The sequence below is a fragment of the Sphaerodactylus townsendi genome, linkage group LG01, assembly GCF_021028975.2.
Source record: "Sphaerodactylus townsendi isolate TG3544 linkage group LG01, MPM_Stown_v2.3, whole genome shotgun sequence".
Classification (NCBI taxonomy): Eukaryota; Metazoa; Chordata; class Lepidosauria; order Squamata; family Sphaerodactylidae; genus Sphaerodactylus; species Sphaerodactylus townsendi.
Genome location: NC_059425.1, coordinates 24,088,485 through 24,101,578, shown reverse-complemented (window position 1 = coordinate 24,101,578; position 13,094 = coordinate 24,088,485). Strand labels below are relative to the sequence as shown.

General features: G+C 48.9%; 1 protein-coding gene across 1 annotated transcript in view; it reads right to left on the bottom strand.

Annotated features, from left to right (window-relative positions):
* Positions 1 to 1,777: 1,777 nt before the first annotated feature.
* SMG5 (SMG5 nonsense mediated mRNA decay factor) overlaps positions 1,778 to 13,094 on the bottom strand; it is a 40,378-nt gene continuing 29,061 nt past the window's right edge. Inside the window, exons 15-22 of the mRNA XM_048513949.1 lie at positions 12,303 to 12,478; positions 9,675 to 9,833; positions 8,423 to 8,482; positions 6,699 to 6,858; positions 6,341 to 6,431; positions 5,904 to 5,978; positions 4,252 to 4,390; positions 1,778 to 2,598 (exon numbers count right to left, since the gene is read on the bottom strand). Of these exons, the coding sequence (XP_048369906.1) occupies positions 2,515 to 2,598; positions 4,252 to 4,390; positions 5,904 to 5,978; positions 6,341 to 6,431; positions 6,699 to 6,858; positions 8,423 to 8,482; positions 9,675 to 9,833; positions 12,303 to 12,478 (944 nt within the window). The 3' untranslated portion in view covers positions 1,778 to 2,514. The remainder of the gene's footprint in view (positions 2,599 to 4,251; positions 4,391 to 5,903; positions 5,979 to 6,340; positions 6,432 to 6,698; positions 6,859 to 8,422; positions 8,483 to 9,674; positions 9,834 to 12,302; positions 12,479 to 13,094) is intronic.

Below are 13,094 nucleotides of genomic sequence, written 5' to 3'. Positions count from 1 at the left end.
TCCAAATTGTGCCTGAAGGTCTTTCTGCTCACCTTCCCTTTAAGAGAATCGTGGCTTTGGAACGGTAGGAATCCACATCAAGAAGTAGGCAAACCCTTCATGGAACCCACATCTCTCTTCTCTTAAAGGTATAACGCTCATTATGGCATTTTTTGTTAATGAAAAGGAAAGATCAGTGAATGCTGCAAATGCATATACTGGTCCTGACCAGCCAAGTCAGCCAGCAGTGAATTGGGGCTTGTCAGGTGTGTCACCTGCGTTTTTGCTGACTCAGACAGGGCGCCAAATACAGGAGACTTCTCTTGTCCCTAATGGGTCTCTGCACATGGCTAGAGAGCTACATACAGCTTGCTAGTTCACAAGCTGTGCCAGTCTTTTTTTTTTTAATTCCCTTTCCATGTTATCTCATGCACACACACACACATACACACAACACAACACACATATCCCCTGGTTAACTCTTCAGCTGAACTCAATTTCAAGAAGCCTCTTTCAACTGAGGTCCCATCTCATTTATCACCCACTAAGCCCACTTAAGCAGTTGCCCCTTGTCAAGATTTTGCATTTCTGCATTCTCTAGACACACGGATGGGCGTTCCCTTCTTCTTGCTACTCTAAGGAGGCCACAGAAGCTCCCACCCTCACCTCCGATGATTTCTCCCCCTGCCCCTGTCAACCAAGCCTGGAGTAAATGGCGAGACAGGACAGGTGACACAGCTGTGAGAATTCCAGGCCGGATCCCATGGATTTGTCTTGCCTTCTCCTGGGCGCAAGGAGACCTCCCTGCTTGTGTCGGGGGGAAAGGGGCACTGAGTGGATCCACAGGGCCCGACCCTTTTGTGCTTCCAACCACAAGTCTTGCCGTGAGTTCTGTAGAGAACAGACGCAGCAAAGTTCCTGCTCTCAATTTCTCCTTGTCAGATGTGGACCGAGGGATCACCACATCTGGAAACACCACACGGGGACAGGGGATTTCATTCCCACTTGGGAGCAGAAGCACCGGGAAACAAGCCCATGGGGGAGAGCAACAGAAGCGCAGGGCCAAATGCCGAAGCCATACGGACAATGGGAAAAAACCTGCTGCTGTTCAAGATGGAACCACTGGATGGCGCACGGTGCCGCCCAAGGCACAGACTTTACCTGGTTCTCTTCCCAGAATAACTGAAAAGTGGGGCAAGTGGAAATGGAGAGAAAATGCATTTTTAACAAAGGGCAAGTGGTACACCTGGTTTGCACAAGGTGTACCTGACTGGAAGGGGAATCTGACCGAATATCTTTTTGGTAGAAACAGGGACCATCGTTGTACTCTCAGCATCTTCCTATCGTAGAAAAGTTGGGAGGGAGAAAGGGCAAGAGGAATTTTGCTTAATGTGTAGAACAAGTGACATTTGGCCCCCCAAAAAACTTAAAACCACACATCCAGCCCCCTTTCTAGTCACTGCTCCCAGCCAAGAGAGGAATAGAAGGGGTGGGTCAGCACCATGCTTACATTTTCATTTAACCCCAGGAAAGGGGAGGGGTAATGGGGAGCGGGGGGAGGTCTGCACTCCCTGTCCAAGCATCCCAAGCCAGATCTACGTCACCACTCACAAAACATGTCAACAATTTACAAGAAAAGCAAAAGGGGAAAGGAAAGAAACACGAGAAATTTTGGACAGAGAGGTAAGGCGCGGCAAGGGAGGCATATGGAGAAGTCACTTTTTTTTACACCTAACTCATCTCCCTCCCTCAGCCCCAGTAAGGAAAAAAGGAAATAAATAAGTTTTCTTCCTAAAACTTCCCATATAAAGATACTTTTATCATTGTTTTTGCTTATCGTGGTTTTGTTTGCTGCCTTTAAGTCTTTCAAACGTTTGGAAGTCCCGAACCCTTTGTAAAGGGGGAAGAAAGACCAAGAAGGCAGGCATTTCCTTTTTAAAAGTGGGGGGGAGGGGAAGTGGGCATGTCCACTTCTCCCGTAGCCAGTCCCCCCCTCCGAGAGCCATCTGCATATCCTGGTCCCCTCTCTCAGGATCACCGGCTCTTTCGGCCTTCTGTTTCCACAGCATGGATGAGACAGAAAGTATCGTGAAATTCTATTTTGTGTAAGCGCAGGCAAACCTCCCCCCCGAAAAAAACAAAAAAAAGCAGCCTGTGGATTTCCGAAGGTGAGAAATCAACCAGGCTTTGTGGAGATGAATGGATCCCCTCCCACTCGCCATCCTCGCCTGTCTCCATCAGCTGGGAGAAAGGAGACCGTCTCTCCTCCGTCTGGCCGAGATACGTCTCTCTTCTCAGAGCGGCTGCGCTGTCCGCCATGGACACCACCTGTTCTGAGAGAGGGGGAGGTGATGGCGGGGTGCGCATGCGCGCCTGTGATCCATGCGTACGCCCCCCGATGGCTCATTTCCGTGGGTTGTTGCGGCTGCGGTTTCGTGTCCAAAGAGCGCCCGCGTTTTGACTTCTTCCTTTCCAACGCTGCGCGTCGCAAGACGAGGAGACAAAGCTTCAACCAACCCAGCGGCTTCTGTGTCTTCAACCCATTTCCTTCCACTGCTTGTAGAATTCCAGAACGTTTTTCACCTCGACGCTGGCGTTGGCCGCCGCCTGGATGGCAGACTGGGAAATGAAGAACAAGGCAGTTGGAACCCCGAGAGAAGAAGTCGGATTGCTTTCTACTATCACTGTAATTCCTACCAAGGATAGGCTGAAGATCTTCCTACAGGAGCCAACTGGTTTCTACCTGGAAATCTTGAAAGGCAAGGAAGTTATACTATCCACCAATGTGATACGGTCCCTGAGCATTCGGTAATAATCATAAAAGACTCGGCTTTTGACTACTTTGCCAGTGGCAAGTTTCCCTTTCATGCCCCCATTTCCAGAGACCATTTATGAAACACGGGAGAAGAGTAATTTTTATCTTTGTCATGTCCATTTAAGTAGACAGTTTGGTGTGCACTTAACATAACAGTTTGATGTGCACAATAGTGTTATCAGTCCACCCTGGGACATGGACAATATACCCCACTAAACTTTTCCTTCTCATTAGACACAGTGTGAAACAGACTTCCCTCTGTGATACACCTCTGAAGATGCCAGCCACAGATGCAGGCGAAACGTTAGGAACTAGATCCACCAGACCACGGCCACACAGCCCGGAAAACCCACCAGAACCAGTTAAATCCGGCCGCGAAAGCCTTCAACAATACATTCAATCACATTGTTTGCTCACAGGGTGCAATTTTCTTGTGGTAACCGGAAACACAGAAGCTGCCGTGGCAGCTTCCATAATCTGAAGGGGCAGAATTCTAGGAGTTGCTCACACAAGAAGGTTGCCTTTGCCCCCTGCTCCATCACCCCCTAAAAGCAAGTACAGGAGGCACTGCAAAGGAAGCAGAGAAGCCAAAAGGAGTTCAAGGTAACCAAACTCCGATAAAGGAAAGGAAAAGAAACAGACAACGCCACGTTGCCAAAGCCTGATAATACCCGGTATAAAAATTAAAATTCTATTGTTATACACCACTTTTCTTTTGCACCAGTTTGGTTCCCCTGAACACCTTTTGGCTTCTCTGCTTCCTAAAGTAATAATGGTGAAAAGGTTGAACAATAGGCTAAAAAGCAGATCAGCCAGAGAAAAGCTCTTCAGTTCTCAGGGCACCTCCTTAGTTCTGATAGTCACATACTGTAAACATTCTAACCTGACTACCATTTCTAGGGGTTTTTAGCAGGCTAATACTCCAGGCATGTTCATCCTCCCTTTTATAAGTGCTCCCTATAGCCAACAGTAGGAACAACAGCACCCTTCTCCTTGTTTGGCTCTGAGAACATTGAAGATTTTCAGAACCTTACATCAACTTACAGAACATATATTTACCAACTTCGCTTATTTAACCAACTCTCAACCATCAACCTTCATTACGGTCCATCATTTAAGAAGAAGAAGAAGAGTTTGGATTTATAGCCCCCCCCCTTCTCTCCTGTAGGAGACTCAAAGGGGCTTACAATCTCCTTGCCCTTCCCCCCTCACAACAAACACCCTGTGAGGCTGAGATCAAAACAAATAAAATAAATAGGAGTTCATTCCATCCAAGTCACTGCACTTCTGGGGCCAACGACGGATCACTGGGGGACAAGAGAAGTTGCAAAATGTTCTGAAGCCATTGCAGGCAGTAAGTGGGATAGATTACAAATAAACCACTCGTTAAGTGAATGCACAGTGAGGCCTGCCTCTCGCCAAGAATCCCGAATGATTTTGTTCTGGAATCTACCCACCTGCACGGGTGCTGAAAGTTTGCCCGGGTCGTCCACCTGCAAGCCTGTGATGACGGTCACCATCCCTGTGGTGTCGTCTTCACTGCCTCCTTGTGATGCTGTCAGCTGTTTGCAGCTGTCCAGTATTTTATAGAGGTTCCTGAATTGGCATTGAAGAAGGGAAAAGCACAAAGGGAAGGGTCAAACGTCATCCCCCATCCATCTTGGTAAACAAACCATTCCCCATCTGTAGCAAGTCTAGGTGTCCATACACGTGGCTGTGAAGCAGAGAGCGAGGCATCTTGAGAATATCTGCTTGAAGAGCAATTCTGTTGGATCGGTTCCAACCCACCCACCCCTACTCTTTCCAGAGCACGGTTTTGCAACTTGCAGCTCTCCAGATGTTCATGGACTACAATTCCCATCAACTGGCCATGTGGCAGGGGCTGATGGGAACTGTAGACCATGAACATCTGGAGAGCCGCAAGTTGCAGACCCCTGATCTAGTGCTAACAGTTGACTGCTGCAGCCAGGTAGATATTTCCAAGAAGCCCACCCAGCAGGCCAGGAAGGCAACGGCCCTACCTACTGACGATCCCACTAGCAATCGGCATCCAGAGATGCACTGCTTCTGAACATGGAATCTTCATTTAGCCGCCAGGACTAACTGGCCTATTCATGAGAACGTGATCTGGGTTTTGCTCCCCGAAGGTGGTGAAGGATAATGCAAAGGATAATAAATCAGGAGAACAGCAGAAGACAGAGCTTGTATGGAGTTCAACTACATGTAGCCTCCTCCAACATTTCTCCAAGGTTTCTCCACTTACAGAACTCTTTCTACACCTAGAACCTCTGTCCTGGAAACCTAGGATTCTGTGCCATGCTCCATACCAGAGGACCAGTGTGGGCTTCGCTATTAGCCACGTGAACAGAGAACACGAGAAGATACCAGGTTCAATTTCACCAGTTAAAGATGTTAAGTCCACAGAAGGTGGGAAAGACCTCTGGGTCAGAAATCTTGCCAATAACTGCCAGAGCAGACACTACGGTGTTTCCCCGAAAATAAGACAGGGTCTTACATTAATTTTAGCCCCAAAAGATGCATTAGGGCTTATTTTCGGGGTAGGGCTCATTTTAGGTGAAATACGGTACCTTCACAAATTCATTAAGGCGGGCTCTTGGCCCTCATGTGGGTTGCAAGCCTCATTGGCAGGGAGCACCTGCTGGATCACACCATCCTGATCCGTAACTACCGGTAGGGTTTATTTTTCGAGTAGGGCTTATATTTTAAGCATCCTCCAAAAATCCCGAACAATCATGATAGGGGTTATTTTTGGGGTAGGGCGCCAGTCACCATTTTCAAAACAATTGGAAAGCAGCAGAAAGATGAGGAGCAGTGAGATTTCATGGTCACCTACTAAGAACAAGCAAGGGAGGCTTTTCTCACCCTTTGAGAGCAACTGTCTGTCACTGCAGTCAAGAAAAAGGCTTTGCAACAGCATCACAATAACACTCGTGAAATCTCAGAGTCCAGAGGTGAGGGCAGGACAGAGGTTCCAGGGGGAGTCTGAGAACCCTGCATTGCTCACTGCTCCTCCCAGCTGCTAAAAATTGTATGACGTTTACTTCATTTGCATAATTTGCTTTAATTAGATATTGAGCATCAACCTTACCAAGCATCTAAATCCTGCCTCTTCAGCTTGTGCCTCTCAAAGCTCTTTCCCGCTTCTTTCTGGCAGCGAATGTACCTGGAGGCAGAAAATCAGACTCTGTCTCAGGGAGGCCACAGGTATGAGCAGCATTCACCTGAATTTGCAAGAGCCAGGAGGATCTTTGCATGTGGCAGGCCAAGTTTTAGATATGGGAGGAACAAAGGAAGATTTTGCAGCATGGCCAAATGATTCTGGAGCTCTGAAGAACTGTGACTAGCCCAAGGTTACCCAGCTGGCATGTGCTGGAGTGCACAAGCTAATCTGGTTCACCAGATAAGCCTCCACAGCTCAAGTGGCACAGCAGGGAATCAAACCCGGTTCTCCAGATCAGAGTGCACATGCTCTTAACCACTACACCACTCTTAAGTACTATCCACAGGGAAGGCAGACCAACACACCTGTTTCCCTTTTTGAATTCTGCCTCCAAGTATCGGATACTGTCACGAGCACCTGCATTCTCTTTCTTCAGGAAGTCCAAGCCATCAATTACTAACGAGGAAACAAAAGAAAGATCCTTACCATTTCCTGCACCTCCCCCCACAGGAGCTATGACTGCTTCCTAAATTCACACCCACTTACTGTATCCTGGTTTGAATCTCATCTTTGTTCTGAATCCACTAAGTTCTCTTAATAAAGCTGCTCTTTTTCTGACATCCAACAAGGAACAATTGCCTTTCAAGGCTTTTGTAATGTTACGGTAATATAATGCTCTTGAATGCACTGTGCAAAGGTTAAAGAGTCATGATTCCTACATACCTGTCCGTGGGATGATGACGATAAACCTTCCGCTGGCAGCCAACTGCCTGATGGTGGAGATGTGCTGGCAGAGTGCCTGGGTGTCAGGGACAAGGTAGGGGGACATGACACACTGTGCTTTGGGTTGCTGGAGACTCCCTTCTAATTGCGACACCTCCAGCTGGAGAAGAGAGGGAAGCACATGGCTTTAGGGAGGAATCTTCCCGCAACTCCCCCAAAATCCTGAGCGTGGCCTCAAATGCAGGAGGCCTCTTGGGAAGGATGCAGCCAGCTGCACGGAGAGGGATGTGTTTTGTGTTAAGTCAATCAGACTGTTGGTCTCTCCAGCTCAGGACTGCTGATCTCCACTGTAAGCAGTTCCTGAATATCCCAGGCAAAGGCCTCCCCTGACACAAGATCTCTTAATGAGAGATGCCAAGCAAGGGCTGGAGGTTAGACTTTTTGCTAAAAACCAACAGGTGCTTTACCCTTGAACTTCATAGCCTCCCTTTTCCTATGCAGAGGCAGGGGTAGTGAGGACACCTCGCACGGCTGCGAGAAAGGCCGCGATATCGCGGCTCTTCTGCCCTTGCACTGCGGCTCCATGAGCCGAGCTGCCGGCTTCATCCTTGCCCGCCCTGCAGGCAGCAGGGCGGGCGCACCGGCTGGGTTGCGCGCTTCCCCTCTCGCCCGCCCCGTTGGAGCGGGGTGGGCGTTTTCCCCGCGGCCGGCAAGGCCGAGCCGCCAGCTTCATTCTTGCCCGCCCTGCAGGCAGCAGAGTGGGCGCACCAATTGCCCACGGCCGGCTGGGCAGCGTATCTTGTTCGAGCGGGGTGGGCGCTTTCCCAGCGGCCAGCAAGGCCGAGCCGCTGGCCCCATCCTGCAGGGCGGGTGCATCCATGCGCTTTTCAGAATGAGTGGAGTAATAGGTAAAAAACGACAGTGTTATCTTTATTTTAAATGTCAAAAATTATTTGCGGCTCCAAGTGTTTTCTTTTCCCATGGAAAAAGGGTCCAAATGGCTCTTTGAGTGTTAAAGGTTCCCTACCCCTGCCTTAGAGAGACATGTCTCTTGTCTGGGTCATCATGGGTCTCAAAACCAAGTGACTTAGTATATAATTGAATCGTTAGAAAAGTAATAAGCTCTGTATATAGTTGTCTAATTTATTAATTATCTGTCTGTTGCAATATTAATAAGATTCTTTTAAAAGTTAAAAAACACTTTAGCACAATCAGCACCATGACCTGACCAACAATGGCCCCTTCTCTCTTGCTAGGCCAGAGGATCTGCCTATAAGCATAGCCTTCATTTAGCCAAGTACTTTTCAGTCCCAATTCATACTGCATGCAAGCGCCACTTTCACATGTCTCAGTGTAGGGATTTAGAAGAAGAAGAGTTTGGATTTATATCCCCCCTTTCTCTCCTGTAAGGAAACTCAAAGGGGCTTACAAACTCATTTTCCCCCCTCCCCCCCACAACAAACACCCTGTGAGGAGGGTGGGGCTGAGAGGGCTCCAAAGAACTGTAACGAGCCCAAGGCCAGCCAGCTGGCGTGTACTGGAGTGCACAGGCTAATCTAGTTCCTCAGATAAACCTCCACAGCTCAAATGGCAGAGCAAGGAATCAAATCCGGTTCCCCAGATTAGAGTGCACCTGCTCTTAACCACTACACCACGCTGGCTCTCAAGATGCTATCAAATCCTCAGACTACATTCCCACCCACCCCCTTCACCTCCAGTCATACCTGCAGCCGAAGCTGAGCCATGTCTCTCATGAGCCTGTTCCGGCGTGCCTCCTCAGCAGCCTAGCAAGAAATGGAAACTAAGTTAAACTGGCATAAACACACCCTTAATTATTTCTGTGTGATTTAAATGTTACGTGACAGCAATTGTGGAGTGATCATAAAAGTTAAACTCTGCCTTTTCTTATATATGCAAAAGAGAGCTTAAGTTGTAAGACCAGAGACTCATACAAACAACAGAGGTTTGATAATAGCAATCAGAAGTTAGAAACAAAAATTTCCATGATTGAAACTTTTGAGGCAGCAGTGCCCAAGAGGAGAGGTTTCTCAGGGCCCTTCTTAGCAATGGGAAGACAGGGCTCTGTACAGTCAGTAGACTGGATCTGGTAGCACTGTTCCACTAACAGCAGCACCTTCCTCCACCACAAGAGGGGGCTGCTCTCTCCCACAACACTTCATACATTTAACAAACTAGACATTTTCCATAAAGCCTTTGCCTGAGCCCCCAAGACCCAAGTCCAAGCACATGCAACTTCCTCAATGCATGTCCATACCCCCCACCCCTCAATCCACCCCTGTTGAATTTCAGACCACTCTGTCAAATGTAACTGGAAATACGCTTCCACCCCTCCTCCTTCAACAGGATCATGTTATTAAGATGCAGATTTACTGTACTAAATCTCATGATCCACTAAGATGCCTTTAATTGTGGGGCAACAGAAACACTAACGCTTCTGTTCCTCCTAAATACGGGAGAAGAACAACAAGCTCAGCAGGACCAAAGTCACGCTCTCCTTCTCTTCCCCATCACCCTTGAGGGATTCATAAAGACACTTCCTATAGAAGACATCATCCTGGGACATGGACAATATATACACTAAACGTTCCCTTCTCACTAGGCACAGTGCGTAACAGACTTCCCTCTGTGATACACTTCTGAAGATGCCAGCCACAGATGCAGGCGAAACATTAGAAACAAGATCAACCAGACCACGGCCACCCAGCCTGGAAAACCCACCACAACCACTTCCTATAGACTTTCAAGTGACCCTGACTTGACAAGGGTAAGAGTCCTGCATTTTGGAAGGAAGAACTGTGAATTTCTTAGAGGGCAGAATTCTACAAACATGCTGAATTCTGTTACATGATCTCTGGTTTTAAAGGTATACACCAGGGGCAGGGGAGGAGGTCCTTATTTGGCTCAGAAATAAATGTGTGTCAGTTCTGCCTGAGCTCCCTGCCCCAGAAAGCTCACCATACGGAACTGGGCCTGGGCTTGCTGCAGCAAATTGTCCTGCTCAGACTGAGCAATGCTGATGAAGATCCCGACCTCAGAATTAAACTGCAGGATGCTGCCTTGAAGGTGGGTGATGAAGTGGCCGAAGCTCCGGATGCAGCAGATACGAACCACCGACTGAAAGGGAAAAGGGCAGGCATCGGAAAGGGAAAAGGGCAGGCATCGGTTCAGCAGCACAGCAGAGGCTCTTCTAGGCGTGTACAAAATATCGGTAAATTTCAGGTTCAGGGTTGTTGTATTTAACCCAGAACGTTTTGGTAAAGCTGAATAAATAAGATATCCATTGGCTTTCTTCAGCTGTTATTGAAAATATTACTGAAAACCTGGATTTTGTTCAGTTCTCTTCCCACGCCCTGCCATTTCCCAAGCCCTAAGGGGTGACAGCTGCCCTCCCCGCCCAGTGCTTCCAAAGCCCCAGAGAACTTGAAAAGCAGGGGCAAGGGAACAATCCTGCATGTGGGGCTGCGCTAACATGCAGGATTGGGCGTTCTCTCCCCCTGCCCCTGCTTTCCAAGCCTGACAGGGCTTAGAAAACAAAGACAAGGGAGTGATCCTATGTGCAGGGCTGAACTAGCTCCATCCGCATGCAAGATCTCCCTCCACCCCCCACCCCCACTTCCGCTTCCCAACCCAGCAGGGGTTGAAAAGCAGGGGCGGAGACCAATCCTGCATGTGGGAATGAGCTAGGTGTGTTGTCTCCCTCCCGCCCCTGCATTCCAAGCTCCGCAAAGTTTGAAAAGCAGTGGTGATGGACAGATCCTCCAAGCAGTGCTCAGCACCGCATGGAGATCTCTCTTTCCTTCCCCCACCCCTCTACTACTGACTCCCACAAAATGGCAGTGGAGGGGAGGGAGAGTTAAAAAGCTAAAACAGCCCCAAGAGCATTTGGGCTTTTGAATACACATGGCTTTTTATTGGTAAAAGATACGTTTGAAAAAAGCTGACATGGCTTTTCGGGTTTTTCTGTGATTTGGGTTTACAGGATCACCAAGACTGAAAGGCTCCCCTACATATATGCAGCAACCACTCTGCTGTTCAGACCAAAGACTCCAGCATCTTTATCCTGTGTCTCAGCAACGTGCCGAAGCTCACCAGTCAAGCCTAAAAAAATTCCAGAGACAGGGCTGCTCTCCAGCACCAGCCTGTTCCAGCCCTCTCCTCGTCACAGACACTCATCCAGGGACCCTGGAGCACCCTACAACTGGCAGTCCTACCCTTGGTCTTAGCAGCAGGAATAGAGACCTCCAGGAAGTCAGAAGCTGGGAGAAATTGAAGGGAAATTAGAGGAGGACGTGGGCAGCAAGAGCAAGCATCAGCAATTCCAAGGAAAAGGATGGAGATAGCACAGCCCTGGCCAAGTAGCAATTAATAGTCCACTGCAGCTTTAGAGAATGGGGCAAGGCTGGCACAGCCCCAACCAGGCTGCAATCAAAGAGGAGGGCCAGGAAAGCTGAAGAGCCAGTCCCAGGCTGGCAGGGCACAACAGACAGCTCGCTGGCCACTAGGAAGCTGGAGCAAGGAGCTTCCAGCAGGGAAGGAACCTCCTAAGAGGGATAAAAGGGAATCAGGGAAAGAGGGAGGGAAGTTAATGTGAGGTAGGAGCTCAAGCTTACAAGAGTGCTGTTAACTATCTGATGAAAGTAGAGCGCTTGCGAATACAAGCCAGAGTTGCGTCTTGCTTGTTCCAAAGGGTAGCCCAGCTCCTATGAGGCCAATGTGGCCTACCCGGCCGGATGCCTAGCAGAGGGTGTGCTCACAGGTCCCCTCTTGCTTGCCCCCCAGCTACAGGATTGGGAGGTTCCATTTAGTCACTGGGGCTAGCCATCACTGATAGATTTGCCCCCTCCACGAGTCTGTCTAGTCTCTTCTTTCAAGCTATCTAAGCTAGCAGCTGACCATGATCTCTTGCTGGAAAACATGTGCTGGATCTCTTTTGTTTCGTTCACCTACATTAGCCTCTTCGCCAATCAGCATTCCTTTGCCTCAGAAACCAATTACCTGCAGTGTGTGGGAAGCAAAACTGGTCTGCCTTACAGGGAGAATGTGGCATATGAAGAAGAAGAGTTTGGATTTATATCCCCCCTTTCTCTCCTGCAGGAGACTCAAAGGGGCTTACAATCTCCTTGCCCCTCCCCTCTCACAACAAACACCCTGTGAGGTGGGTGGGGCTGAGAGAGCTCCGAGAAGCTGTGACTAGCCCAAGGTCACCCAGCTGGCATGTGTGGGAGTGTACAGGCTAATCTGAATTCCCCAGATAAGCCTCCACAGCTCAGGCGGCAGAGCTGGGAATCAAACCCAGTTCCTCCAGATTAGATACACGAGCTCTTAACCTCCTACGCCACTGCTGCTCTGAGCATCAAGAAAAAGCGCTCTGAGCATCAAGAAAAGCGCATCTGAACATCAAGAAAAGGCACAGAACAAAAAATCCAGAATTATTATGGGTAGTTGCTCAACCCAGTACATCTTCAGGCTAGCTTACCTATATTTCATGCAGCTGAACAAATGCTTTGTACTCTCTCACATTCCCCATCTTCCAAAATCAGTGATTTTAATGTGTTCCTTAACTTCCAAAAACCAGGCTCTTACCTCCTCGGTTTCTGAAAGCACAGGCCTGTCCTGCTCAAAATTAAATCTCTTGTGTGCGTTCTTCAGCGGGGGAAGGTTACGGAGGGCCACATCTTCCGGCAGGAGCAAGTAGGCGTTCAGGTCTGGAAGTTCGCATCCTGGCAACATGTTCTTCACCTCATTGCAAAAGGCCAGTCCTGGAAGAGGATGGAACGGAACAATCACTCAACACCTACCACAGAGACAGAACAGCAACCAGAGACACAGACCCACCATGGCCCTTATCAGAATCTCCTGTCTAAAATTCAAAAATGGTTACCCACTCAAGTTCTGATGCAAAAAACCCCGTTTCCAACAAAAATGTTCCATGGGATCGAGTCTCCTACTTCCACGCCCGGCAGAGCACCTGTTAGGTGTGGTAGCTGGAGTGCTAGACCACACTCTGGGAGACCCAGGTTCGAATCCCCACTCTGCCATGGGAAGCTTGCTGTGCGACCTTGGGCCAGTCACACTCTCTCTCTCTCTCTCTCTCCCAGTGTATCCTACCTCACAGGGTTGTCGGGAGGATTAAATGGAGGAGAAGACAGCAATGTAAGCTGCTCTGGGTCTTCGCTGAGGAGAAAGGCAGGGGACCGATGACGCAAGTGACATGAGAAGGAGAATCGCCGGTGATGGCAACTTTCTGGTTTTCCTGACATTTCAGGATGAGTAAAACACCAGCTGGAGAAGCCTGGAAAGCCACAGGCCAAAGAAAGTCCTGCCCAACTGCTAGGATGGTTCCAGGCCAGGTTTGCTCTCTGGCTTGAACTGCTA